Source organism: Montipora foliosa, chromosome 2 (genome assembly GCF_036669935.1).
Source record: "Montipora foliosa isolate CH-2021 chromosome 2, ASM3666993v2, whole genome shotgun sequence".
NCBI lineage: Eukaryota > Metazoa > Cnidaria > Anthozoa > Scleractinia > Acroporidae > Montipora > Montipora foliosa.
The window spans coordinates 36,881,368-36,909,339 of NC_090870.1; the positions used below are offsets into that span (position 1 = coordinate 36,881,368).

Sequence of the window (27,972 nt, forward strand, 5' to 3'; positions counted from 1 at the left end):
CCATGGGTGATGTATGCCTACGTATTACACAATAATAAGCAATGTCAGCAAGACACATACCAATCAAGGAATCTACGTAAACCGCCTCCATGTTCACACCCCCGCACACACTGCGTTACACCAGGACCGAGAGAGGCTTGGATCTAGAGGAAATAAATATGGCCGCTACTATAGCATATACTTAGATCTCTTGCGTTGTGGAAGAATATGGATTCGCCTTCGAGAGGCCCTCCGGTTGTCCATGGTATAAAACTTACACGGGTCAGTACCATAGAACATATCACAATCCTTGGTGGTCGGCGCTTCGTTTTATGATTTCGACTTAACTGATTTGGCCTTGCTCAAAATTAGGGTTATATCACTAGTATAGATCTGTTTAATTTGTCTATTGCAGGATTCTAGTCTTAAAATTGTGCGTGTTGTAGTTCTTAAGGGAACTGATCTAGCCAAGAAGGACATTTTTGGTTTAAGGTAAGACTTACAGGATGCTTAAAGAATTCGAGCCATTAATTTGATTGGTCGTCTTTTGATAAGCTTGTATTTTAGAGAGGCGAATCGAATGTCATGGGATTAGCGTGGTGGAATTGATCATTTTGCTTTGCATCGACATGCAATGTATGAAGTCACAGTAGAGTGATTCAGAGCTTGACCGCGCAGTTCGTCTACATGCATGAACTTACAAGAATTATCTTGCTTTGGCTTTTACTATCAATGTACACTGTAGCTAGTACAGACTGTACATGTAATTCAATGACACATTATATTGCTTTGACTGAAGATTGTGTGTAATAAAAATATATTCTACACTGACATTATGAACGATACTTTCGAAATTAAAGCAACATCTGTGAGAACAAGCATTGTCGTCATAATGAACGATCGATAGTTATTATTTATGCTGACATTGAAAACAGTTCTGAAAACCAAGATTTGCTTGCTAGACTTTTTTGTTAAGATTGGGAAGCTGTCGATGTAGCATTAAATAATTTGTAAGCTCGTGTGCAACAATCCAGATTTATTAAGCAGCTACCTTTTAAAATGCAAAACAGTTGTGAAGTTGTTGCATTCTTGACAACCCAAGGAGATGGGATGAATTCTGCTTATTTTGAGTGGAGCTTGTGCCACTTCTGTTGTACAATGTACATACAGTACAGTGAATTACTGTACTTGTCTATTGTAGACATGATGGCATGTGTGCTTTAGTGATAGAGACAGTCAGTTTAAGTACACAAGTAGGTATATATCTGCTACTGTTTAGAATTTCCTGGTACTAACATCCGATTGTTGGTTTTAGTGATCCATACTGCAAAATAAAATTGTTTCAAGGAGATAGAGATTATGGAGAAATTGATTCTGTTATTACTGAAACTATTAAAAAGGTAATTGAAGGAGACTTAAGGTACTAGACTGTTGTTGTTTTTTTTAAATTTTGGATTGTACTATTAAACAACTCCTACCAACCAAGTTTAAGGTCTGTAACGTAAGATACGGGTTGAGCTTTTTCAACGGGGAAAAACTTGTAAGGATCCGTAACTTACAGCATAGACCAAGAAAACAAGGTGAGTAAGATATTAATTTTATTGTATCTCTGAGGTAATTAGGCATGTGGGAAAGGAAAACGGTTGAAGTCGAGTAGCCTGTGTACAGACCGCCCCTCCCCTCAAAAAAAAATCGGAGAGGAACGGTCTGTGATTTACCATTGATAATCGTGTTCCATACCACGTGATTTTTCCTGGAATGTGTGGAAAATAATTTGATTGGTTATTACCCATCGATCATTACATCATTGAAACAACAAGTTTTGATTGGCTTTTATTTTTATTTCTCCACATCAACACCGTGAGAACCACTGTGAGAGATTTTACGATGAGTTCGTTCGTGTTTCCTTTGAGCACGGTACAAAATACGAATAAAAATCTTTTTGATTGTCAAAGAGGTTTTTCTTTTAAAGTACGAGCAGAATTGTTATCTATGGAGTGTAAAGTGGAAATCAATTCGACGTACATTTGTAGGAATTGTCAGCGCAAAAGAAACAAAAGCGCTCTTCACGAGGTGCATATAGCACTATTCAAAAGATTGTCCTCTCGAAAACCATTCTCAAGTACAATCTACAAAGCGTGATGGCATGGAAGATTTGAGAATGTACACACCGAGGAAAATAACAGCTCGTCGGCAACGATCTGTGCTGTTTTGAAGATCAGAGCCATACCTGGTTGGAAGACTTGCAAATACATCCTCTCCTTTAAAGAGTGCTTCTATGCTATAAAGCCAAGGTATCTTAAAACTATCGGAGACGCTCTTCGATGCACGTTTGAAATCTACCTCATTGACCACCATTTTGAGAATTTAGCTCCAAACGAAATATGAGGAACGCAAATTTTGGTCAGCGTAGATTACTAAATAACGTATGCAAAATTATTCCGGAACACGATTACTAACAATTACGATTACGATTACTGAGGGGAGGGGCGGTCTGTACACAGGCTAAAGTTGAGTAGAATGTTCAACTGTCACAAGTGTTAGATTCAAACAGTTTCACCAGTTAACTTCACATAAACAACATGAATAACGTGCTAGAAAATGTTGCATCAAAATTTCAAATTTAGCAGGTTTAACAAGAGGCTGTAGTCTGTAAAGTATGGCCTGCTAAAGTAGCCAATCAAAAGTGCACGTACTATCTGAGAGGTATAATAATGTCCCTTATTTCATGCTCATGCAATGTCATGATCTTATTGGTATTCAGGAATAATTTCTTTTGAAATTATCGCTGTTCTTACTCTTCTGTCTGATTGAACCCATCTGGTTTTATGAATATTGTAGCCAGTCTCTTAGTGGATTACAGGATGGCCAACTGTGGTCATTAAATTCATCATCATCATAATAACACTTGAATAATTTGTTTTTCACATTTTTTAATTGTCCACTTGTAGACGTTACATCCAGATTGGAATCAACAATTCCTCTTTAGGGTATGTCTTAAAAAACTGCTTTGTTTAAAATTGAAGGGCTAAACACACAATATGCACATATCACATGCAAAAAAAACCTGGGTGGAGAGAGGCACCACGAGAGTAAAGTGTCTTGCCCAAGAACACAACACGATGTTCCTGGCCAGGGCCCAAACCCGGACTACTCGATCCGGAGTCTGGCGCACCTCCCACAATTTGCCAGTACCCATTTATACACCTTTACTGGCAAGTTTAATGCTGGGTGTAGTCCTGCTATGGACTAGCATCCCATCCAGGGGGGAGAAGAAATACTCCTAGTCGCTTCATGCTACGAAAACCAGGGGTATTAGCTCCGGTGTTTTTGGCCACTGGCTCGTAAGCAGACTTTTTTTTTTTACATGCAAAAAACCCAGATGGAGAAAATACTACATGGTTCCACTTGCCTTGACCCTTTAGCAATGACTTGCAACAGCTGCAGAATTTATTTGTTGGTCAGGATCTGTTGAAATTTGACCAGGATTTAGCAAAAACAACCAAGATGTCAGAAACAGACCTTCTGAAAAGATACAATTAAAAAAGAGAAATTGTGTGGTTTTTACCTGAGCTATTTAAGTTTGTTGTACTAGGTTTTGGAGTAAGAAAACCACTTTTGAGTTGCTCTAAAGACAATAATTAAGCCTCTATTCTTAAACTTGGATTAAAAAGACAAATCAGATAAGAAAACACCAATGCGAGGTCTTATCCATGACCTTGGCTTAACTAAACTGGATACGAAACACAGTTAGACTACATAATACGAAAATTGCACATTTTCAGTAGCCTGACTTAAACTTTATGCACAGCAAATTGCTGTTCATATCACAAATTTGGCGGAAGATCTATGGGATCATGACTTCTGATTCGGAGGAAGAGCAGGCATTTTCACTATGAACTTATCCATGAAAACCTTTTGGTTTCATTTATGCTGACATACATCAGCAATTCTGATGCGGCATCTTGAAGAAAAGGATTTGTTTGCGCTGCACCAGTAGGCTTTCAACTCTTTTAGATTGAAAACTAGAACCAGGCCTCATAGTTGCAAAAGAGGATACCAGCACCTTGAACTTGATTGTTTACAAAAACAGGAAAGTTTCCAAAAGTGCATTTTGGTTTATTTTGTGAAATTTGTGTCATTCATCTTCATAAATGTGATGTTTGCCTGTGGTGACAGCGGAGTCAGGGGAACCACATTTTTTGAAAAACTGGCACATTTCCTCGGACTTGTGTGCCTCAGTCTAAGAAATTGAGAAAATGGAATGTGATGTGGATGAGAGGATGAATGCAGCAAATAGTTTATTGGGAATCTGCATTATTAGATGCTTGTGATATTTTAAAAGTTTTTTTTAGTAATCTCTTAACATCACTGGTGTGAGATAATGAGAATTTCTGTCTGTGGGTAATAATTTTTATTTCACCACATGTAACTTGAAGAGGTATGTACAGCATGTTCATGTAAAATAATTTTACGTGAACATTACTTTTGGTAATATTAATATTTATAAACACACCCCGTGGATGATGTTTTCTCTTTACAAGAAGATTATGGAATAAACCTGCTAAAGTATTAAAATTCAATAAGTGATCTTGTTATATAGCTTAACTTTTTCCCCCAACAGTGTGTGCTCTCATTGGTTACTTTGAGGTTACATGACATCTAACAATAAAACTGTTTCTTGCCAAAAGTCTCTGAGCGGGCAACATTGCAAAATCTATGATGTCAGAGGGTAACAGTCACAGTGCATGCAATGTTACCCATGAATGTTGACCGACGACCGCCATTGCTGTTGCCTTTGCACATTTTTCTTTTTGTGCTATGTATAGTAACTAAGCACTTTTAAAATGACTGGTCCCTCAGGAAACAGTTAATTTTGTTTCCCTCGAATCTTAATGTTTCCCTCGGCTATGCCTCGGGAAACACTGGTATTCTCAGGAAACAAAATTGACTGTGTCCTGAGGGACCAGTCATTAAGTGTTTCCTGCATCAAAGCTATGTTACCTCCTTTCATGGCAAATGAAAGGAGGGGACCTGGGAGAAATTCATTACTAATAGTTGATTAATACATGTAAATCTAACCAAACATGTAATGTACTCACTTCGTATATGTTCTTGTTAAAGTTAAAATAACTTTCATTGAAACTGCACTGTACAATTAGGCAAGAGCAAATCTTAGATCAAACTAAGAATAAAGTAAGCATTCAGTAATACACAGTTGTGAAGGATAGTATTCTTTATTAAAATGTTGCTTTTAACTGAATTTTCCTCTTCAACTGAAGGTGAACCCAAGTGTTAACAGACTTCTGTTTGAAGTATTTGATGAAAACAGAGTGGTGAGTATGATATTTAAATTAGGGAGCTTAAACCAATGGTGACGGCGACGAGAACGTCACAAATTTGCATATTTAGTGGGCAAAAACAAAAGCTTTGCACACCTTGCATGTTTGTTTTTCATTTTTGTCCATTTCGTTGCTGTCGTCAGCAAAACAACAACGTGAAATAGTTTGAGCCTGGTTTTATGAAGAAGGTCAGCATTTGAGTATAAATTTTCATGCTCTCCCCTTAATTTAACTGCCATTTCAACCAGTGTCATTTTTGAGGAACTACCACACCCTTGTCATATTAAAAAGGTTGAAATAGTCACAAAGTGATTACAATACCATGAATTTACATTTTGAGATGACGATCTTGTTGTCGTCGCCGTCGTCGTTGCTGAAACTCCCTAATAACTGAAGTCTTTATGTCTGTTTATGACCATTTTCATTTTACGCAACTACAACTCATACATTTTGACTAGAGGAAATACAAGACATACATTTTGACTATAGGAAATACAAGACAATATGTTTATTTTTTAAATTATAAGCAGAAATTTATCATACATGTATGTGGGTTTCCTTATAAGACCACTGTTCCATTATCTACTTAAACAATCCTGTCTTTTAAGAAGTCATTTTCATTGGAGCATTGTGATGGGAGATAAGTCATATGTTACATGGTTGACTACTTACTTCAGTGTTGGAGATTATTTTATGGTTAAATGTGCCAGGAAGAAAAAAAAGGATCTTAGCTAATCCTGAAGAAGTAAAGCTCCATGAATTATCTTTTTGTGCATTATTAAACCTAGATTGTTTACATTGATTTTTGTATTAATTTCAATATTTCTTGCTCAAAGTACAGTGAATATTGTAAACTTGTATTTAATACTAACAGTAGCTGACATTTTTCTCTGTAGATATCTGAGCTGCAGGGTGTCTAGCCATATTTAATTATTACACTGGATTCATTTTTTGAAAATTATTTGTACAAATGTATGCATTTACACATCTAGCATATTGGGAGGACTTTGTGATTTCTTGGCTATGTTTTGGAAGCATTCAATTTAATTTTGATCAGACAATTACCTTACTGCTGCCTATATAGTTTTGACATTTAATAAGACAATAATAATGTCATTAATTCTTTTGGTCTATTGTGCGGTCAAAACATTGCCTAATGTACCTGCTTCTATTACATGTTATTTAATAACTTACATTATTTTATCAATATACATGTAGCACTTGCTATTTGGTTGTGTTATATTAAAATATCTTTCCATGGAAAAGACCGAAAAATTTTTAGGAACAGAACTAAAACACAATAGACTGTACTTACATGTAGTCATTTAATCTGTTTTGATTTTAGACCAGAGACGACTTTCTTGGTGAAGTGGAATTTGGACTCACTTCACTACCGGTAATAAACAAATTAATGTGTAAAATGTAGTATTATTAACTGCATTGTGCACCCTCAGATTTACAAAATGTCAAAGAAGTGCAGGGGAAAATAGTTGTTTTAAATGATTGTTTCAGTGTAGTGAGGTATGATTGTGCAAAACAGACATTATTATATTATTTAAAAGAACAATAGGATGGATGTAATAATAATAATAATAATAATAATAATAATAATAATAATAATGATAATAATAATAATAATAATGGAAGGGTACATGTATACAGTGAAAGTGATACCATCGGTGGTCGGTTCTTTAGGAGAAAAAACTGGAAAAAAAAGCAAGGGAAATGTTATGGGCGAGTAAAACGATAATAAGAAAAGTTATGTCTGGACTGTTGAGTATTGTTGAAATGAGATGTCTTTCAAAGTTATTTGACAACCTTTGGCTGTAAATGTTCTTCCCTCCCGTGCCCCACCTACATGTAGTGTATAGCTAACCAAGGCGATCCTGTGTGATTCACAAGCAGGGAAAGTGACGGACTACCAGTGTACTGTATGGTTGGTTACAATGTAATTTAGACAGATGATGATAATAATAATAATAATAATAATAATAATAATAATAATAATAATAATAATAATAATAATAATAATAATAACAATAATAATAATTGTATTGCTCATTGATTGTATTGTTGTTGTAACTTTGCGCAAGCTGGAGATTATTGTCCATTTGTAATGTATAGGGGTTCATTATCAGGACTGTGAAACTGATATGGCATGTACAATGGTTATTTATTAAGTTTAATGGTGTATTTTCAGATTGAGGGGCCAAATGCCCAGATCCATGCGGGATGTTATAGGCTGAAGCCAAGAAGGTAATGTCAAGTTTACAATATGAGCAGAACTCTTGTGTCACTTTGACAAAGTTTGAGCGTGTAGTACATGTACATGTATAATAGCTGTGATACAAGTATTATAAACCATTTATTTTAATGTCAGCATTCAGTTAACTTAATATGTGTAATTATTATAATTTTAATTTGTAGTACAGTGCAGTACAGTTTTGTACATTTAGCAAATTTTAATAATGACTGAATAAGCTTCTGTAAATAGAGAGATAATTGTACTAGTTGTGCAGTCATTCAAAGTTCTTTTGTTTTCAATAATTGAAAACAAAAGAACCTTGAATGGTCAGTCATTAAATTTGCTAAATGTACAAAACTCCTATGCACAGTACCACAAATTAAAATAATAATTACACAGTCATATTAAGTTAACTGAATGCTGAAATTTTATGAATTATTTATAATGATCAAGTTGAATTGTCTACATGCTGTATTGGTCAAATGGATGCTTTCCTTAACGTTTAATTTTAAATGTTATGTACACCATTATGTGTCCATAATTGGTGGATTTCATTTGATTTACATGTGAAGGGATTTTTGTGATTTTATTAATTTTGTGGAACCTCATTGTTAAGTGCCAACTGCTAAACTGCATTTTGGCCTCCATCAGTCAAACTTCCGATGCTACACGGAGAGTTGACCTGAGACCATGGATGCCAAAATCAACTGATGCATGATGTACATGTAACCTACCAATCAAAATCTTTGGCATCCTTGTAAATGTATCGTGGGAACGTAAAGAAGCCAAGTGGCTTATGAACAAAGGTGCCCTAAAATGATAAACTCTTTGTTTGCCCTCCCAAAGTTTGCATAAGCACTGTTGTTATTTTCTCTTAGGACCATTGTAAGTCCCAAGAGAAACTGGAAACAATACTTATGCAAAATTTTGGAGTGCAAACAAAGAGTGTTATGGTATTTTCCTTGGGACGTAAAAGAACCTGCACCCTTGTTGCAAAGAGTAGGGCATGTAGTTCCCGGTGTTGTGGTCTGTCTTCTGTGGTATATCATGGTTGGGAGGGTAAAACGGGGGGGGGGGACACTTTCAGGAGGTGGGATCAAACTTCCAGACTATGGTCGGAAATTTGATTGATGGAAACCAAATCACAGTTTGGCACTCAAATGGAATTTGATCTGTAGACTTCGATCTTAGTGTAGTAGCTATCCTGCTCATGTTACAGTCTTTCAAGTGAAATGATCATGATTTCCATTGTGCAAATAATTTACATGTATGGCTGTACCATGCTCTGACAAAGCTAGTAGATACATGGACACGAAGTGTTATGAGAGGGCCAAAAAGTATTTGGTAGTGTAGCAATAAAGGCTTTGTATGAGTTTGCATTGGGCATAATTGAGGTTCAACACTCTCTTCAACTACTGTGTCAGTAATGTTTGTCTCTTCTCATTATTTTAACTATGCAGTAGCAAATCTCGAGTGAGTGGCAATTTACAGTTAAAGCTCTCATATCTCTCATCTTCTGATGTTCCTCAAAGAGAGACTCCTGCTGGTAAGCAAAGCTGTTTTGTTTATTTTATATACTGCCCAATACCAAGGCTTTGGTAAGAAACCTTAGTTGCTGGGGTCACTCTTTCCTACCCTGCCCTGTATTTCAAGCCTTGCTGGATCTGAAATGAACCCTCGCAATTTATTTTTTTCCCTTTAAATGGAAACTCCAGCCATAGAAAAATATTCCTTTAAACCATTGAAAAAACCTGTTTATAGTCAAATTTGTTCATTTGTTCAATTGAACTCTAGGGGTCTTATTTTCTTGTACAAATTTCATGTGTTATTATGTTATTTGCTGGATGGCAAGTCCGTATTGGGAAAAACTGTGCCTGAGGTCTTGCTTATGTACTTAGACCAAGTATCTAAGAAGGTGGCAATTGGAACATTTTTAGTGGAAAATAAGGGATTCTATTTTTTTTCTGATAGAAAGCTGTTCTTTGACAATTTTTCATGCAAAATCTAGGATATTTCCTATTGTTTAGTCATATTTTTTGTTGGAGTGGAGGTTTCCTTTAACATCCTACAACTTGCATCTCTGCTGTCTTGTTTAATTTCAAATTATTATTTTAGCAGTATCTTAAAAGGTTGTCATGTATTGTAACTAGTGCTGCTGAATTAAAACTGGTAAGGGAGAATGTGTTAATTTCACAGAGAGAACAACAGTGACTGGTTCAGATTCTAACTTAACATTTGTTGAAAACCACTATCCAGCTCCGTCAGCAGTGGCACAGCCCAGTGCTCCATCCCTGGATGCTATTGATGGTCTGGCATCTCCTTCATCACCTAATATGCAAGTTGAGGTAGGTTGAATTGGTTGATACTTATACAGATATCATAGATAAATACTCACATTAAAATACCTACTGTAGTGTGTTTAATTTGTGCTTTAATATAGACAAGACAAGACAAGACAACTTTATTACATTTTTGCACATAATACAGTAATAACAGACCTGGCACCGCAGGTAGCGAAAGCTAATCGAGGCGGGCCAGGAAAAATAAAAATAAATGAAATCTGCTAACCTTTGTTTAAAGGAAAAAGAAACGTATTACAGCAAAGGCAAAAGAAGAACTACTTAAGAGAAACTCGTATTGCACTGGTTCATTTAGGCTACATAGCAAATGCGAAGAATCTGGGACAAAACAGGATCAGAAAATAAGGATGTACAGCTATGAAGAGTTTTTCTTCCATCTGGGACCTGCATTGCCATATACATGAACGACAAAGGCAGGGAAATTCCATAATGAAGTTGCCATGAAGGTTGTGATTGTGCCATTAGCTGGGTCTTTATATTGAATAATTTGAGGGTACCTGCCTTGGTTTACTCAAAATTGGTCAGGGGACTTCTACTGTGGTACATTATAAGCAACTAAGTTTATTTTCATTGTGGAGAGAGCTTCATCTATGTTGACAGATACAATGTTGGGCAATTAAAATATATAAATTCATGATGCACTACACTTAAGGGTGGAACTCAACAGTATGAGCTTATTCAGTCACATGTTTTTAACTTAATGTATGTACATAATTAAGGACACTAAAACCATTAGTCTTTTAATTCTTTAGACACTTCCTGATGTTGAAGAGCCGTCCAGGGTCTTGTCGCGACCTCAGGAGCCCCTTCCGCAAGGGTGGGAGGAAAGACAGGTGGGTTAGAAACCATTATTGGCATTTGCGCATACGTTCTGCCCATCTCGAGATACTCGGGTTTCCTATCAGTTATGCTTACTAATACAGGGATATTTTTGCACATTTTAAAAATATCTGGAAAAAGTAGATCTTAGTAAGTACTCTAGGTATCCAAAAAGAAAATTGGGTGTAACCATGAATTTTTGAGAGATAATTAAGCTTCAGTTAGAGAAAGAACTCCATACAATGCTTTATATTTTAAAGCTGTTTGCAAATATTATTCATGAAATATCTTTGAAGAATGCGTGGTTAGCCCCTATTTTCTTTTTGGATTTCATTAGCACCTGTTAAGATCTACATTTCCTGCATAGTCAAAAACCGGAGCAAAAATATCTTTGAATTAGTAGGCACAGTCCTTAAAACCTCGGAACTAGTTTTCAAATTAATTAAGCTTTTAACATTCCACTTGTTAAGCCAAGCTTTGTTATTAAAGCCTTCTTACTTGGTTAGCAAGAAAAAAGAATGCAAGCTCCAGCTGTTAAACTGTAAATATACTGTGACTATAATGTTTTAGAACAATGTAAGACCATTTAGCATGTTGTTTAGATGACCTGGACTTTTTTGTTTGAAGAAGGCAGCAACTTTAGACGTGTTTTATAAGCTGTATCCAAAGCCGTGAGGGCGATTATTGAAACAGTTTAATCTGTGTTAAACAAAACCGTGATATATCATTGCTGTTATTTGTCAAAGGCAGTGGCGATAGGGCAACAGAAAACGAGAAAAGCACTTGCAGTATCTACTTGAAGCAACTTTCTTCTCGATAGTTCCGTAAAGTGAACCGCGATCTAGATTTCCCTCTGTTTAAATAACCGGTCCCTCAAGTTATGGATACTCAGCTAGTTTGAAGTGAAAAGGTTTTCTGATTCCGTATAATCGTAATTGAAACTAAAGGCAACTTTACTGTAAGTACCAGGTTCAACAATTTTTGTGTACTTTACAGGATGCCAATGGAAGAACATTTTACATTGATCATACAACAAGATCAACCGCCTGGGTTAGACCTACAGGACGAAGGTAATTCAGTTATTAAAAAGATAATCACAGGTACTGAATTAAATTACTAAAAGTAAAAACCAAACATTGATTAAAGTTAACTTTTATTATTTAAAATAAAATGAAATTTAGATTTTATTTTAAAATTAAATTACTGAAAATAAGTAATACGTAAGGTTGTGGGCACAGCGGGGAGAGCGTCTTTTATCATCATGTTGTTCCTTGTTTCAATTCCCTGACCTTACTCTCTTTTGTGAGTAGAGAGAGATTGTTGGTTCTTTTTTCTACTTCAAATGGTGCTCTGGTTATCCCCTCTCATTGAAAAGTCAACGTCAAATTTTATTTGCATTCTCCCAAATAACAAGAGAGCACTATGGTCTCGACTATTCGATCCTGACACACGTTTTTTTGGGTGGATGACATACATTTCCTCTTTTTGCAACGCCGTAGCCGTTATAAATTCTACGAGCTAATGTAGGTAATGTAGGTTGGTCTCCACTAAGGGTGCGTTCGATTGACCGTATTCCGGAATAGGAGTACATGGAATATAAGTTAGAAATCCTTCGTGTTTACGGAGATTCACATTAAAATTGTCAAACATCTGCTAAAATGCTATTTTAAACATATTTTTATTATCCTTGCTGCTTCGAAACACACCAAACAAACCGTTTTAATCATCACTCCACGTATTCTTATTCCGGAATAGGGTCAATCGAACGCGCCCTAAGTTTAAGATTGAAATACCTGGCTAATTGGAAGCGTCGTGGGTATCTTTGAAAGAATGGTATTTGTGCTGTGTTGGAGAACAGGTATTGGTGAGAAAAAAAAATGGTTCTCGTACTAAAAGCACACTGCTCATGTCTTGGCAATGCTGCGTATCTACCTGTAGCCCCCATTTACAGAAGTGCTTCTTGGAGTGGCTGGTTATCTCTAGGTATTTCAATTAGTCAAACCTTTCGAGGACTTTACTACTTTACTACTGCTTCATCGTGCCCTTAGGTAGCCCAACAGTTTATCTTCATCGTCGTTGTTGGTTATTCTTTAATAAAACGGAGATTGAAGCAACTCCAGAGATGAATACCAGACAAAACGTCGGACCTTCTCAGCGATTCGTTTGGTATACCTTTTTGGTTTATTTTCCATTTCCAGTCAAACAACCCATCAACATGAAATAGAAGAAAATGATGCTAGAAGAGAAAGGAACTTCAGGATACGTCGCCACCTGAGTATTGATGAAGGTGCACCATCCACAGACAATACAGAAGCTAGTGAGGTTGGTGTGCCTAGGCACTACAGTGAGCGATATGGGGGAGTAGGGATGGTGCAGTGCTGAGAGCACTCGCCTCCCACCAATGCGGCCCAGGTTCGATTCCCAGATCCGGTGTCGGTTTTCCCCTCTCAGCAAAAACCAACATGATATGATAGAGCGGTTTTCAATTGAGTGTCGAAAGTAATTTGCGAATTGCTTTGGTTTATGATTACTTCACTCAGTAATTGGTCCAAAGCTCTCGCGCCACTTTTTTATCCAATCAGAAGTATTTTCCCGCGCTTTGAGTCGGCTACGTGTAATTACTTCGAAGTTTGATTGGTTTACCGGATTGTCTCCGTCCTTTTTGATTGGCTAAAGTAATTACTTTGCTTTTGGTTTTCCGACACTCGATTGAAACTCGCTCTATGTATTAATTTGATTTGATTTCATTCGTGCACTACCCCACAAGCTATTCAGCTTTAAACGTTAGTTTAAAGGTTAAGTTATTGCAAAATGTTAGGGTTTGTAACTTCCGGCATGACCGGACGTAATTGAGCATATAGAGCTGATAACACTTGAGATAAAGTGCAATCCCACTTGTAACGAGCGGCGAATGGGGATGAGCACCATTCTCCGCGCCATCAATACCGCCAGTTACACAGGCTAATAGACTAGGGCTGAGTGTTTTTTAAGTAGCTGACTTGTTGGCTGCGTTGATTGTAAGCTGGGTTCAACCCCTGTCGCATTATCGGGGGTTGTGAAAAAAGCTGAATGTGAAATTGCTTTCTTTGAAAATTGCGTCTTGGCAGGGTTTAACTTTCAGGTTGTCTTAGATAAGGACTTAAAGTTGTAGGTACCGTCTCACAATCATCCTCTTTCATAAAACTCTATTGGACAGAAAAGAACCCCTATCCAATTCGCAAAGGGTGGGGCACAGAATTCACGGTGTATAGACTCGGTCTGTCCTTATGAAGGGCATACTATCAATCGGAGCTTGCTCTTTTGTGTGATCCTCACCTCCTGGGTGTGAAAACTCTACCGTTTTACGGGTGAATTTTTAAATTTAACGTCCCAAGATTCATATACTAGGGAATCAAGTTTCGTTCTTACGAGGATCTTTTTCGTACAAGTCATTATGAGAGGGGTCGAGAATTAATTTTTGTTTCTTGTAGCGAAGACATCGTTATTGCGAAGTTCGTTACATTAATTTCGTATGGTTTCACTGTGGTTAACGTATTATCTCCAGCTTAGCTCTGAACCTGCAAACGGCTAGGCCAGTATTTAAATAACAAGTAGATTGTCATTTTACAATTTTTTTGTTCGGAAGTACTTTCATGACTTGAAAATGGCAGGGCTTGTACACTTGACGAAGATAGAAGTTGCTGTAAGTCAAAACTCTTTTCGTTTGATGGTAAACTTCGTGCAGCTCACAGTAAATGTGTTAAGAACCGTCGTTGTTCTTGGTATCTATTCACGTTATGTTCTCTTTCATGCACGTTGTAGTCGGGCACAGCTGCGGAAGAATTATTGCCCCCAGGCTGGGCCATGCAGAGGGCTCCAAATGGCAGAATGTTTTTCATTGACCACAATACCAGAAGAACGACATGGGTAAGTGCATTGCAAGGAAAATTAGCATTGTCAGCTTGCAACAAGAGTTCAAATGTGTTTTGTCAATGATCTTTTGGAGCGAATGACAGAATAATTAATGAATCGTTGTCGCTAAAGAGCTGGAAAAGATTGATGCCCTGTTTCTGTCACGGTCCGTTGATAACTTGATTACAATACAAAGGCTTTCTTTCAATAAAAGCTATGATTTGTCTGATTACCTTATTATCGTATAACTTTGTGAAACTCGACAACCAGTAGCAATAAGCAGAAGCAGCACTACCACACACTTGCATCACTTGCATCATGCAGGTCTACAAAGGCACATTAAGGACGGTGCCTACTAATTAAAGATATTTTTGCCCCGTTGTGTGATCATGCAGGAAATGTAGATCTTAACAAGTATTATTGAAATCCAAAAGGAAAATTGGGGGTAACCACGCATTTTTACTGGGTTGCCTATGGCAAACCAGTCGAGGTCTTCGTTTAGTTTGTTTGTTTGCTTTTTTTTAGTTTTTTTTTTTTTTTCCGTGTCGGTAAAAGTCTTGCCTGTCACTCCCCTGGTAAGTGGTGTCTTTGTGCATAGAGCCTTCTATGCGTATGTTCTTAGGATCGAGAGGGTAGTGGAACTGCGTAGATTTCTCTGGTGGACACAGTAGAATCATTAACTTAGCCTGCAATGGCGTCGAAAGTCATGTAACGTGAATGGCGTTTTAGTGGATCCTTAAACAAAATATACCCGTATGGAGCTCAATAATGGAAAGTCAGTTGGATTAACTAGGCAGGAAGCTCAAAAGCGACGAGTACTGGACTTCGACAACAATCTATCGCCCGTCGAGACGAAATCAAAGTGAGCTCTATTTACCTGAAGTACATGGTAATTTGACGCGATTGAGTTTCTTGTCTTCACGCACGCAATGAAATAGGAAGAGGTTTTCGTCTCTAAGAGCAAATATGTTGTTAGTTTCAATAATTTTTTCGCTGGAAAAGGATTCTGTGGTATTTTCTGCCTTTGTGAATTATAATATCATGTTGTGTATTGAATTTTCGAGCTTAAGGTTGAAATGTGATATGGGAGAAGTCTTTAAGTATTGCTCTGTAAGCAGGAAGGGTTCACAGGCCTGTTGGAAGCGTGCTTGAGTTTCAACAAAATGAGCCCCAAAATCAGTGAAAACTTGTGACGCAGATGAATAATAAAGTAGCTGCTATTTCCAAAATGATGGAATTACCTGGTGATAAATAACGTCGTACGCGTCTTGGAGAGTAAATTTTGACTTTGCATAAATAAGAGTTGGGCGATTGTGATCTTTGTTTTAACTTCGCTTATTTCATTGTCAAACTTTATAACACTTGACTGAAAAAGAAACTTACAAAAACCCGGTATCTTGCCATCATTTGACACAGATGCTTCACTGTTTGGCGAGTAAACATGCCGCGGTAACTTAATCACGGCGCCCGCTGAATTCCGGCCATGTCACTTTCGATTTTGCAATTTACTTGAACGTAGCAAAAATCTCCCAAAATGTTTGTCGCTGATCGTAACTTTTTATATTCTATATTCACGGTTCAAAATTAATGTTGTTTTGATGTCGTAAATATTTTATTCTCGATCGACCGTTCGGGAAACTTCCTTCTGCTCTTTCTGAAAACTGTGTATCAATAGTTATTTGCTTTTTCATCAATATTTGTTTTGCATAAAGCAAGCTAACAAGATCTGTACCTTGCTGAGTTCGCATTTGTGAGAGTTAATAGTATTTTCGGCCCGATGCTTCTGTTTTACGAGGGAAATGTTGTCTTGGTCTCCCATCCAAACACTAACCCCGCCCGGCAGGGTTTAACTTCAGTGAACTTTAGTATTAGAAAGCTGTCAGATGCTCAGAGGGCACACTTGTGGTAAACAGAAGTTGTGGGGGAACTTGAAAATTATCAACATGTCAGCCCAGAAGCCAATGTTTCTCGCTTCTCCTTTATTTGTTGTTCTTCAGAGACTGGAATGCTGTATTTCAATACCACACAATTCAGTGCCTTCTGATTTTCTGTAGCACGTACCACAGGCAACCCAGTGTATGCTTCACAGAAGCATCTCGTTCAAAGATAATTCATGAATGATATTTGTAAAAAGCTTTAAAATACAAAGCAATGTATGGCGTTCTTTCCCAAATTGAAGCTTAATTATCTCTCAAAAATGCATGGTAACCCTTAATTTTCTTTTTGGATACCAAGAGTACTTACTAAGATCTACTTTCTCCGGATAGCTTTAAACCGTGCAAAAATATCCCTGTATTAGTAAGCATCGGCGATAGGAAATCCGAGTATCTGGAGATGCGCAGAACGTATGCGCAATAACAATAGTAGGCACCGTCCTTAAAGGGGAAAGAAGATTCCGCAAATCCCGACCTTAACTGAAGTCTTCTGATTCGACGTCTTGCCCCCCCCCCCCCCCTCCCTCCTCCCTCTTTGCCTAACGTTGCCCACTCTTCGTTATCGAATAGGAAAAACGTTAGAGAAGTTGTTAATCTGTAGCTATCGGCAAGTTTTTTCAAATGTTCCCGGAAGTAATCCCTGGGCCCCTTTTTCTTCTTTGTACTACCATCAGTGGCTGTATAGCGCCATATTACTCCCTGTTATATATCCTAATAGGTTAATGGCTGTCACGGTAATGGTTTCACTTATTGCTATTATTATTTTTAAATAAGAATGTACTTTATTAACGTCCATGTGCACAATCAGTTACATAAAAAAAAGATTACAGTAAATCAGCTTAAAAGAAAATACATACAAACAAACAAAAAAAGACAAGGAAACTGCCACAGATTTAACATAAATATCAAGGGAAGAAGTAAGATTCTAAGTGATTAATTTATGATCCATTTTTAATAGTCGAAAGAATATAGAATGGAGGCTTTCGACAATGGTTTGCCTTATAATTGCCTTTCTTGTTCTTAGATCCATTCTAACTGAAAATAAAAGCCAAAACGTAGTTCCTTGCCCCAGATAGAAAGCCGAGGAATTATCTCTTTTTTGCATTGTTTACAGAGACTTCCAACTCGCGAGTCTAGCTGTTGTCGTGATGTGTAAGAAATTATATCAATAGTGTTTTATCTCTTCATGTTTTTTCCCAGCGCGACCCACGGCATCATCATCATACAAGCCTCAGTACCAGCCCTTCAATGTCACCCGAGATTGGAAGATCAGCACCTCTCAGTCACGCAGATCTTGGACCTTTACCAGTAAGACCTCTGTTATTACATCACAAAGCCATTTGACATTTTATATATTAAATACGAGATGACTCAAATGGAACTCAGAATTTGAGTCTGGTTCAAATCTTATCTGGGACCCAGAATTTTTCACAGTTCTGTTTGACTCAGGAGGTCAGTTTAGTAAGGAATTGATACGAGAGCCACTTTTTCATTTTACTTATGCTTCTGCATGTGACTTGTCTTTTCCAGGACGGCTGGGAAGAAAGAGTTCATACGGATGGAAGAGTATTTTATATTGACCACAGTAAGTGTTAACACAAAAGATGCTATAAATCTTGCAGTCTAGCACATTCATTTGTAAAGTCTACTAAAATTTCTTACGGGAATTCAAAGTTTTAGATGCCCAAAACTATTTCATTCATGTTCGCTTTTTAAGGTGGGGGGTAGTCAGTCTTGATTTACCAACACGGTAAATATCCACTTAGTAATACGTTCTCTTTTAATACTCAAAAAAGAGAGGAAACTATGTAGATCTGTTCCTCCTTGGAAATAGGGCTGGTTGCAACTAGCAACGCAAGCATAAGTGAACTCAGTAGCGTATTTATTTAGTTCGTTCCTTGGGACAAATAACTTGAATTGACAAGACGTTTAATGTACCCGAGTATGCTGGTTGTGATTATGCTTGAGTCACTATTGAAAACCTTTCTTTAAATTTGAAGAAGCACTTCATAGAAATCGCTCGAGTGATTGTTTATTTCTAACGACACCGATTGTCATTGCTTTGTAGATACCAAGTCAACTCAGTGGGAAGACCCTAGGGTTCAGATCAATAACAAGCCTTCTCAGGTATACAAGGCATTTTAATATATTTTTTTTGACAGTCTGTGACTTCACAATCACAACTGAAAACATAAGCAACCACAACATATCTCTTAGTGGTAACTTCCAATCGTGCCCCGTGACCAATCACAATTCAATTAGCCAATCACAACGGAAACACATGAGACCGGCATAAAGTGTGGGAAAATTACATTTTACTCTTAACTAAGCCACTCCAGTATGAAATTTCTTGAGTTGACCACCAAAAGTTGTTTTTGACTAACCCGCTTTATTTTTGTCGTTGTTGTTTTTTTCTAGGCCGTTCCATATTCTCGAGACTTCAAACGCAAGTGTGACTACTTTAGATCAAAGCTGAAAAGACCGGTTAGTCCAGGGGCCTGAGTCTTGTCTGTTTACGTTCTCTTCCAATTGTTGCCTTTATTCAAAATTTAAATGATCGTGGCGGTTTTCTCATTCCTTGGCAGTTCTCTGTTAAGTTTGATTTTATAAATACAAGGAGGCTTGTTAGTCCGTATCGAAAAGAGGATTAATTCATGTGTTGTTTTCACTGGTACGTGTCCGAAACTTTTCTCCTTGGCCTTAATCATGTGAGTAACCCTGTCTTTTTTCTAGGTTAATGTTCCAAATAAATATGAAATCCACGTAAGACGAAACAACCTTTTGCTCGATTCTTACCGAGGTGTGTCTCCCGTCTCGAATCCTGAACTCCTTAAGACAAGACTTTGGATTGTCTTTGATGGAGAAACTGGGCTGGATTATGGTGGAGTTCAGAGGTGAGTGAGTTCTCAGAAATTACCACCTCCACTCTGACTAAATGGTAATCTTAAATCGGTGGAAATAATGTTTGCAATTATTTTTTTTTTTTGAAGTTTTTAAAAATAAAGTGTTTGTATCAGAGAAAAAAAAGATGAATTTTAAAGATAATCGCTTATTTTCACTTTCAATTTTTTTTGTCAGTGTCAATTTTAGATTTATTATAAGGACCCTAAAAAGATACCATTGGTGATCACTCCCTCGTAAGAAGATTCTTGTTGTGTAACGCGCAGAAACCATAAGTAAATCAAAACCTAACCCGTGGGCGATTTGCCAAAGGGTATCTTTTCTTGCGAAGCCTACTTCGAGAAATTCTGGCGTTATTCTGCTTTTCTTTCCTTTCTTTCTTTTTATCATCTACGCGGTTTTGTTGGGGTTTTTTTTATACAGAGAATGGTTCTATTTACTCTCCAAAGAAGTCTTCAACCCATATTATGGTTTGTTTGAGTACTCAGCTAGGTAAGTCGAAGAGCTTTTTTTCCGTTTGTAGATCAATCTTGTTTGTGATAGTGTCAGCGAGTAAAACGTGATTTAGATGGCTCCTTTTTTTTATCCAATTAGTATAATGACAGGTACCTTTTCTGTAAGGCTTGTCACTTGTTTATCGCAAGCCAAAGCGTGTGTAAGCAGAACTGGGGCCAGTTGTTCAAAAGCTGATTAACGCTAATCTCAGGTTAAAAATTAACAAAAGAATTTTATTCTCTACTCCCAAATGCTGTTCAAGGCTGATATTCGGTAAAACTATACATAAGAAGAAGTCAATCTTGAAAAACAAAAATAAGCAAAGTAAATTTTCACCAAAAAGTTGAAAACATGAAACAAAAGTTTACGCTAATCCTGGATTAAGGTATTCGGCTTTCGAACAACCGGGCCATGGAAGCTACGTTGTGAAAAGTAAAAAGCACAAGCACAATCACGAGAGAATAAGTAGTCTCCTTTCTGCCATGGCTACGCTTGTTATTGCGTCGTTCTTTTACCTTTGGAAACCATGAATGTAGTCAATAAGTAAGACGGCAAACGCAAGTGCAAGAATTAAAAGGAGATAGAGAATTGTGAAGGATAAGTGCGTTAACCGATAGGCAAACACCTCTTTGCTTGCTTTCTTTGTCTGAAGAGGAAATATAAGTGCGTAGTCGATAAATCTGTGACTAAGGGCGCTTTCCTTTATCAGAACTGGCCGGCCAGACTGGTCAGTTTCCAAAGATATGCAACAATTTGAAGGGACACTTGCATGATAATCGCTCGCATTCTTTTGGAGGAGTATATATCATCCTCGAAGTGTGTTAATTTGAAGGCGTTGTAGAGGAAGTCCTTCCAAATGCCCCGCTCTGGCTGGTCAGTTCTGTCAAATGGTAAGAGTTTTCGGTAAGTCTCGGAAGTGATTTTAACACCGTTAACTTGGTTTTCAGCGATAATTACACGCTTCAGATCAACCCAAATTCTGGAATGTGCAACGAAGAACATCTTTCCTACTTCAAGTTTATTGGTCGACTGGCTGGAATGGCTGTCTACCATGGAAAACTGCTGGATGGTATGACAGTCAACAATTGAATGCTTGCTGTTTTTTGTTCAATGGTTTTGTTTCCTTGTTTTATGTGGACCATGTCATCCAATGCGGATGCGAGAGTTGGTCAGAAAGCTTGCAAAGACGTTGTCTCGATTTTTTTTCAAATGTTGTCAAAGAGTCCGAGTAGTTTCTTTCATCTTCTTGAATCGCGTTGATTATCTTTAGAAAGGTTGCGGATCAGTTTTTTTTTTGCTTACAGGCAATCTGAGTAATTTCATAGGGTTTTTTTTAGCGATAATTAATAAGATTTTGCGTTCGTATACTAATTTTCTTGAAATTATGATGTCCACTAGCGCCGGTAGTCGGTCCCTACTGCGCATGTGCTCCAGCTGACACAGTCCCTTTAATTGCGTTCACCTTTGTAATTAAACAATATTACGGATCGTCACTGCTATGAGCTGTGTGCTCTTTCTGCGGCGACACGATGCAATTGTAAGCTTGATCTTCTACTTCCTCCCCTTACTCTACCACCATACACTCATTTATGATGTTGCCAAAAAAGATTGACTTTCTAACTAACCGGAAAACTAGGGAGCGAAAGCAATTAAGGCGGATACGAGAAAGCTCCATGTCTGTCAAAACATTAATCCCCGACTAAACGTTGTACATTGCAGGTCAACATTTAGTTCGAAGCATTGTTGTCCAGTGGTAAAAGCGCTGGGTTTGAGCGCGGGTGCTTCGGCTTAAAATCCCGGTCTGTCATCGGGCTGGGGTGGTTATCGGTGGTTGAGAATTAAACTCCATTCTATCTTTTTTAAGTAGCCGGCTACAATCCTAGAAAATTACATTTTGGCACTACAACGGTCGCCGTTCTCTCTCTTTACCATCTCATTTATCTTCCACTCCCCTCTTGCCCAGTCAATGTTGGTCTCAGACGAGCTCATATCATAAAAAGTACTGAACACGCTGAGCATGTTCAACATCGACTGACGGAGCTGAGGAGGGGGAGTATGGATAGGCCAGTTTTGCCGTGAAATATATTTTGCGTCGCATAATTGCCTGAAAAAAGGTTGAAGTGTCTAGGATTGTCGTTGTCCCAAAAATCAAGTCAAATCAGGGACAAACGAAATGTCCGTATTAGTTGAGAAGGGAAACCCGGGGTACCCCACCCCCCCTCCCCCCGCCCCCAGAAAAACCTCCCGGAGCAGAGTATTGGATTAAAAAACTCAACCTATTTTTCGCCAAGTTTTGGAATGGAACCTGGCACACATTTGTCACAGGCGTGTACTTTTTCGGCATGGCAAACCTTCCTCCCCAACTCCTCGCTTGTTATGTGTCATCTTTGGTTTGCGTTGCCATTGCTTGAGCTTCCGGTGCATGTGTACATGAAGTTCAAACGTGGTATTTCTTTTCTTTCCTTTTACAGCGTTTTTCATTCGCCCATTTTACAAGATGATGTTAGGAAAACCCATTACACTGATTGACATGGAGAGTGTGGTAACGTTTTTCTTTTTTTTTTTTTTTTTTTTTTTTTGTGATAGGTATAATCGGCTTATCCAGCTGATAACACTATTTTGCACCATGTTTATCGGGATTGATTTGCCTCTCGCGCCGACGTGATCGTCAGAAAATTGTTGTCCGTTCTTCATGTCCGTCAAACGAACGGACATTTTGGAGTTTCCGTCAGACAATATACACTTAATGTATTGCCCCTAGGGAAACAGTTAGTTTTGTTTTGTTTTGAGTCCTGATGAGGGAAATATCAGGACTCGAGGGATACAAAACTAACTAATTTCCCGAGGGACCGCACATCAAGTGCTTTGTTATATATTCGCCCTTGTCACACGAGACCAAAAAAGCTTTGTTTTACCACGCCAAGCCTCGCAGTGGAAACCATGGGGGTGAGGCTTGGCGTGGTAAAACAAAGCTTTTTTGGTCTCCCGGGACAATATGGCCGCCGTGTGACAAGGGCGAATTTAGACTGTTCCTTCAACAATCGCAGCAAAACATCCAAAGCGGGCACCATCTGCGGAATTGTATCTTTGGTCGGGATACATTTGAATTTGATCAGGGGCACGTGACCAAGAATCAACCAATCATAGTGCTCGTTTTTTGTGTGAAAGTCTTGGTAATATAACAATGTCCGATCACCGATAGTAATTTCCAGCAGTGTACAGTACATGTGCAATTGTTGACACGTTTGGGAAAGGAAAAAGGCCATATTAAGTTGAAAAATAGCGCATAGCTAGTGGGATGCCATCATCGTTATGACGTCATGGTCGTCTTCTTACTGCCTTGTACCACTGCTGTTTTCAAGACTATTTAATAAGTGGTCGCTCATCTTTGATTTCGCTCTTTGAAGGACTCTGAATATTATAACAGTTTGAACTGGATTTTGGAGAATGATCCAGAGGATTTAGACCTGACTTTCAGTGTCGACGAGGAGTTATTTGGACAGGTAAAGGCTGTACTCAAGTATGTAACTCCTCCTCTAGTTGTAACATATTCTAACCATTTGTTATAGCAGTGGAAAAACAAGATGCTTTGTACAAGGAAATTCAACGTCAAATTAAAGCCTTGTCTTGAGCGTTATCTTTTGCAGTAAAAGTCCCTTAGTTAGAGAAATGTTCGTTAAATTTTGCCTAAGTGAATGCAGATCCTGGCTTTGTTTTGTCAAACAATTCAGTGTAAAAGTCGTAACCCCAAAGTATATTGTGTGTTGCTTTGCGAGAAAAAAAAACACTTGTTAACAACTCTAAATTCAAACTCTTGTCTTTTTGTCTAGAACTACTTAAAATCGTGGTATTTTCATACGAAAGTAGCTCTTCAAAACTATTTTCCGAATTTTACGCACGCAGTTGAAACATGTTCATATTCATTTTAAAAAGTGGGGCCGAGTTATTCGTGCACTAGTCGGGGAGTGTATAGCTTGGAAACTTGAGCTTTCAATTAGAATTTATAGTCAGTACGTACTGAATTCGAAAACGACAAAATTAGCTTTCAAAGCGTAAATCAAATGAAATCCGTATGAGTTGTATCCCTAGTATAGAAATCGGCCCACACTAGGAAATGGGAAAGTTTTTGAGCGGGGTAGATGTAAAGCCTGCGACTTTTGGATGAGATCACCGTGCCACTACCGACTGCATGGAAATTTAGAATCTTTTTTGGGGGTAATAAACACGCACAAGTGTAAACGATGCTTGTTCGTTCGGTTCACTTTTTGCTCCACTTGCTTCAAGGTGACAGTAAAAGATCTTAAAGCACGCGGATCGGAAATCAAGGTCACAAATGCCAACAAGAGAGAATACATAAAGTAAGTTTCTGCACGTTGTTTTACAGGAACTCCACCTTGTCTAATCAAAAGAAAACGAAGCCGAAGTGAGGGTTTTCTTGCTGTTTTAGTCAGTGAGTTCATTTCGACTGCGAGCTTACTTATTTCCTTTTGGCCTGGATTTGGATGTACCTGTTCCAAATACAGTACAGTACAGTGCAGTGCAATGCAATGCAGTACAATACAGTACAATACAGTATAGTGTAGTTGTCCATAAGTAATATTGACCCACGAGGCAGGCCAAAACATGTGTTAATGAGTCTGCTGAACGCAAGTTTTGATTGCTCGGCCCTCTTTGCCTGTCCGGTCGTAATCCCCAATAGGTTTGCCAAACTCTAGCCAGGGGTCTCTGCAGAAAACCTTTTTCGCAAGCCTTATATATTTTCGTCTTTACACACATGAGCAATCCATTTAAGATACTCAGTGCACTGTGGTAGCATGCCAGATGGCCACAATCTTTGTTCTTGTTCTTTTGGCAATGGTGTGCGAAAGAGGTATAGACTTAACTGTTGCCCAAATACAGAGTACAAAACATTGTTAACTATGATGAAAACACTTGTTTGGAACTTAACCGGTCACCAAGTTTTTAAATGAGGCTCTCGTTGCTAAGAATTTGGTCATTTGATATTTTTACAGTCTTGTAATCAAATGGAGATTTGTGAGCCGAGTAGAGGACCAGATGAAGAAATTCATGGACGTAAGAAGTTGTCTTTTTTTTGAAAAAATGGTTCCTACTTTTATGAAGGAATCGATTATCGACTATGAAAACCGGAGCCCCTTCACTCCAGTTTCTCGTTGTAGTTATCAATATCTAGAGAGATACCTGTGTGGCATAATCGAGTTAGTGCGTTCGACGTAGGAAAACGCAAGCCTTATCGGAAGAAAGGGTCGTAGTTGCAACATTGCCCCGTGTTTATGTCCGTGCTCGTTTGTGCGTTTGAATTGCGTAACATTTTTGACAACCATTCGTTAAGCGCCGGATCTCTAACTTTTCTTGCGTTGTCGTTGCACGACATGGAAACTGTGGAAGTCGATCGATTATGCTCCAAAATAAATGTTAACTATTTTATTTTTATTATTTCAGGGTTTTTGTGAACTCATACCGCACAACTTAATACAAATATTCGACGAAAGGGAGCTAGAGGTAGGGAGACGTGGCATTTTTCATAAGTATATATCTTAACTTGCATTTTTGTCAAGTGACCACCTCTATGGTTTCTCTATGGAAGTCACACGTAAGCTCCAATACGACTACTAAAACGTTTTGTTTGTCACTAACGTAACACCTTGCAAGTGGTAGGGGTGGTCATGTTTGTGTCATGAAGCTGCCGTAGAGAATTTTTCAAGGAAGAAACTTCAGAGCAATTTGAGTTTTTGTGAAGTTTCCTTGGACTAAACAATCAAGAAGAGATCCGCCATATTGTGTACGCGTGGCAAAATCTTCTTCAAATTAACGTAGATTTTAAAATGTGTCAAATAAACGCAACTGTAGGCTTCCATTTTGTAACTTGTCTTCACGCTTGGATGTTACCTGGGGTAAACTAATGCGAGTCGCTTAGAAACTCAGTCCTTTATTTTAAAAGTTAAGACACTGACTCCTTGTACCTTTATCCTTTTGGATTTAAAACCCTGTAGGAAACCTCCCCGAGTGGGGCAAGTGCCCACGGCCGGCATTCAACGACCTTTCGGGATTTTTCCTTTTTATTTGGATTTTTGTATCAAAGTTTTGTTCAGGAAATTCTCAGTTCCCTTTACCCTTCCTTGCGTCTTTAGCTTCTCATGTGTGGCCTTGGAGAGATTGACATCAATGACTGGCGTAAGCACACGAATTACCGCGGAGATTACAGTGATAAAAATCACGTGATTGTTTGGTTTTGGAAGGTGAGTAGTCAACAGTAACAGAAGAAAGGCTTAGGGAAGATGGAAAAACAATGCGAATGCCTTTGACTAGAGAATGAGAGTGTTTATGGTCATGTTTGCGTGTAAAGAAAAGACTCGAAACGTTAAATTTTTCTGTTATCACACTGGCATAAACCCGAAACCCGAGTGAACAGGACATAAATTTGTCGAGACCTCATTCATGCTCACGGTTTTATTTCCTCTTCATTAAATTGCTGTCTTTTCATTTTTTCTCTCAGATAGCACTCGCGCGATGATCGGCCAATTTGGCCTACAATGCGGCCCTCTGAATGTAAATTTGTTTTTGCTGCTTGATTCAAAGGTCTAGGGATGCAATAACTATCCTACTAGAGCGGTTTGCAATCGAGTGTCGTAAAACCAAAACCAAAGTGATTACTTTGGCCAATCAAAAAGGACAGAGACAATCCAGTAGACCAATCAAAACTTGAAGTAATTACACGTACCCGACACAAAGCGCGGGAAAATGTGCACGCGCGAGCCACGATTGGTTTTGGTTTCACTTCTGATTGGTTGAAAAAATGGCGCGAGAAGTTTGAATCAATCACTGAATGAAGTAATGCGAAACCAAAGTAATTATCTAATTACTTTCGGCACTCAATTGAAAACCACTCTAACCTGTTTTCTCGGGCGTTTCTGTTAGTTACGGCGTGTAGCAATAGTTGATGTTTTGTCTTGTTATGGTTGGGTTTCTAATTTTTCGTAGTTTAGCTAAAACACGTGGGCTTGACTTGACTTGACGTCACTATCACTGGTGAGGGTTAGCTTTGTTTTCCCAAATATTGTGTATTTGCAGGCTCTGACCTCGTTTGACCTGGAAACTCGCGCCAGGCTCTTGCAGTTCGTAACCGGGACTTCACGAGTGCCAATGAACGGATTTGCTGAATTGTATGGCAGCAATGGACCGCAGAAATTCACAATTGAGCCCTGGGGCACTCCGCATTCCTTACCGAGGGCTCACACTTGGTAAGAGTTTTTATTACTTATTCATGTGTTGTAGTTTCACCTTGGTGGTAGTGGTCACGAAATAGAATGTGTCCTGCGGAAGACCAGACTGACTCTGGAACCTCTGCGCCCCACCCGCTCATTATCAATAGCATGGCGGTCGGTTGTGCAACAAACTGAGCAAACTGGTCGGCGTACCATACAGTTAAAACAAACCACCTCCTTTCGCAACAAGGGAAAATGGTATTTTCGGAATCCCTATGACAGTACTGATCAGAAGAGTTGTATTTAAAATGTTTTTAAAGTGAATATTGTCGAATATCTTTTATTTCATTTACTCGTTCCTTTCCATTATTATATCATTACCATTTATCCGTTCACTGAGATAAGTTTTTGCGCGCATATCTTCACTTGACTCCTTAGCGCCAGACCATACGTTGTATAACTACAGCTAAACTTCACCGTAAAGAGTAGTTTCGTTTGACTTTTCGATTTACGCGGACTTTCTAATGTTGTTTTAACTTTCATTTTAACTGCTTTTGATTGTTACTTTAGTTTCAACAGGCTGGACCTTCCTCGCTACAGAACGTACTATGAGTTACGAGAAAAACTACGAATAGCCATAGAAAATACGCAAGGATTTGAGGGAGTAGATTGAAAAGTAAACTCTTGCTTGGGCAACGCACGACTTACTTCAAAATTGTATTCCAGAAATTGTAGCACAGTATGGAAAGTGAAGATGCAATGAAATAGTATAATATACTGTGA

General features: G+C 38.2%; 1 protein-coding gene across 2 annotated transcripts; it reads left to right on the plus strand.

Moving 5' to 3' along the window:
* Positions 1-109: 109 nt before the first annotated feature.
* On the plus strand, positions 110-27,972 carry LOC137992985 (E3 ubiquitin-protein ligase NEDD4-like). Of its 2 annotated transcripts, none has more exons than XM_068838624.1 (28): positions 110-261; positions 395-471; positions 1,295-1,379; positions 2,931-2,969; positions 5,262-5,315; positions 6,667-6,717; positions 7,522-7,577; positions 9,027-9,112; positions 9,763-9,911; positions 10,679-10,759; positions 11,742-11,815; positions 12,944-13,067; positions 14,547-14,651; positions 17,771-17,878; positions 18,101-18,155; positions 18,639-18,697; positions 18,989-19,054; positions 19,304-19,464; positions 19,895-19,963; positions 20,914-21,035; positions 22,438-22,508; positions 23,374-23,469; positions 24,251-24,324; positions 24,979-25,039; positions 25,427-25,486; positions 26,116-26,223; positions 27,056-27,225; positions 27,760-27,972. In XM_068838624.1, the coding sequence occupies exons 1-28, from the start codon at positions 208-210 to the stop codon at positions 27,860-27,862; spliced, it is 2,418 nt and encodes an 805-aa protein (XP_068694725.1). In that variant the 5' UTR covers positions 110-207; the 3' UTR covers positions 27,863-27,972. The 2 variants fall into 2 exon arrangements, with proteins under 2 accessions (XP_068694725.1, XP_068694726.1); XM_068838625.1 differs by having other exon boundaries at positions 9,823-9,911.

What these genes read in the sequence shown, in the direction of transcription:
- LOC137992985 (XM_068838624.1), top strand. Translation starts at nt 208, where the DNA reads ATGGATTCGCCTTCGAGAGGCCCTCCGGTTGTCCATGGTATAAAACTT. An exon ending in ATACCAGAAGAACGACATGG is followed by an intron (nt 14,652 to 17,770) that starts GTAAGTGCATTG and finishes GTTTTTTCCCAG; the next exon opens with CGCGACCCACGGCATCATCA. An exon ending in TCGACGAAAGGGAGCTAGAG is followed by an intron (nt 25,487 to 26,115) that starts GTAGGGAGACGT and finishes TTGCGTCTTTAG; the next exon opens with CTTCTCATGTGTGGCCTTGG.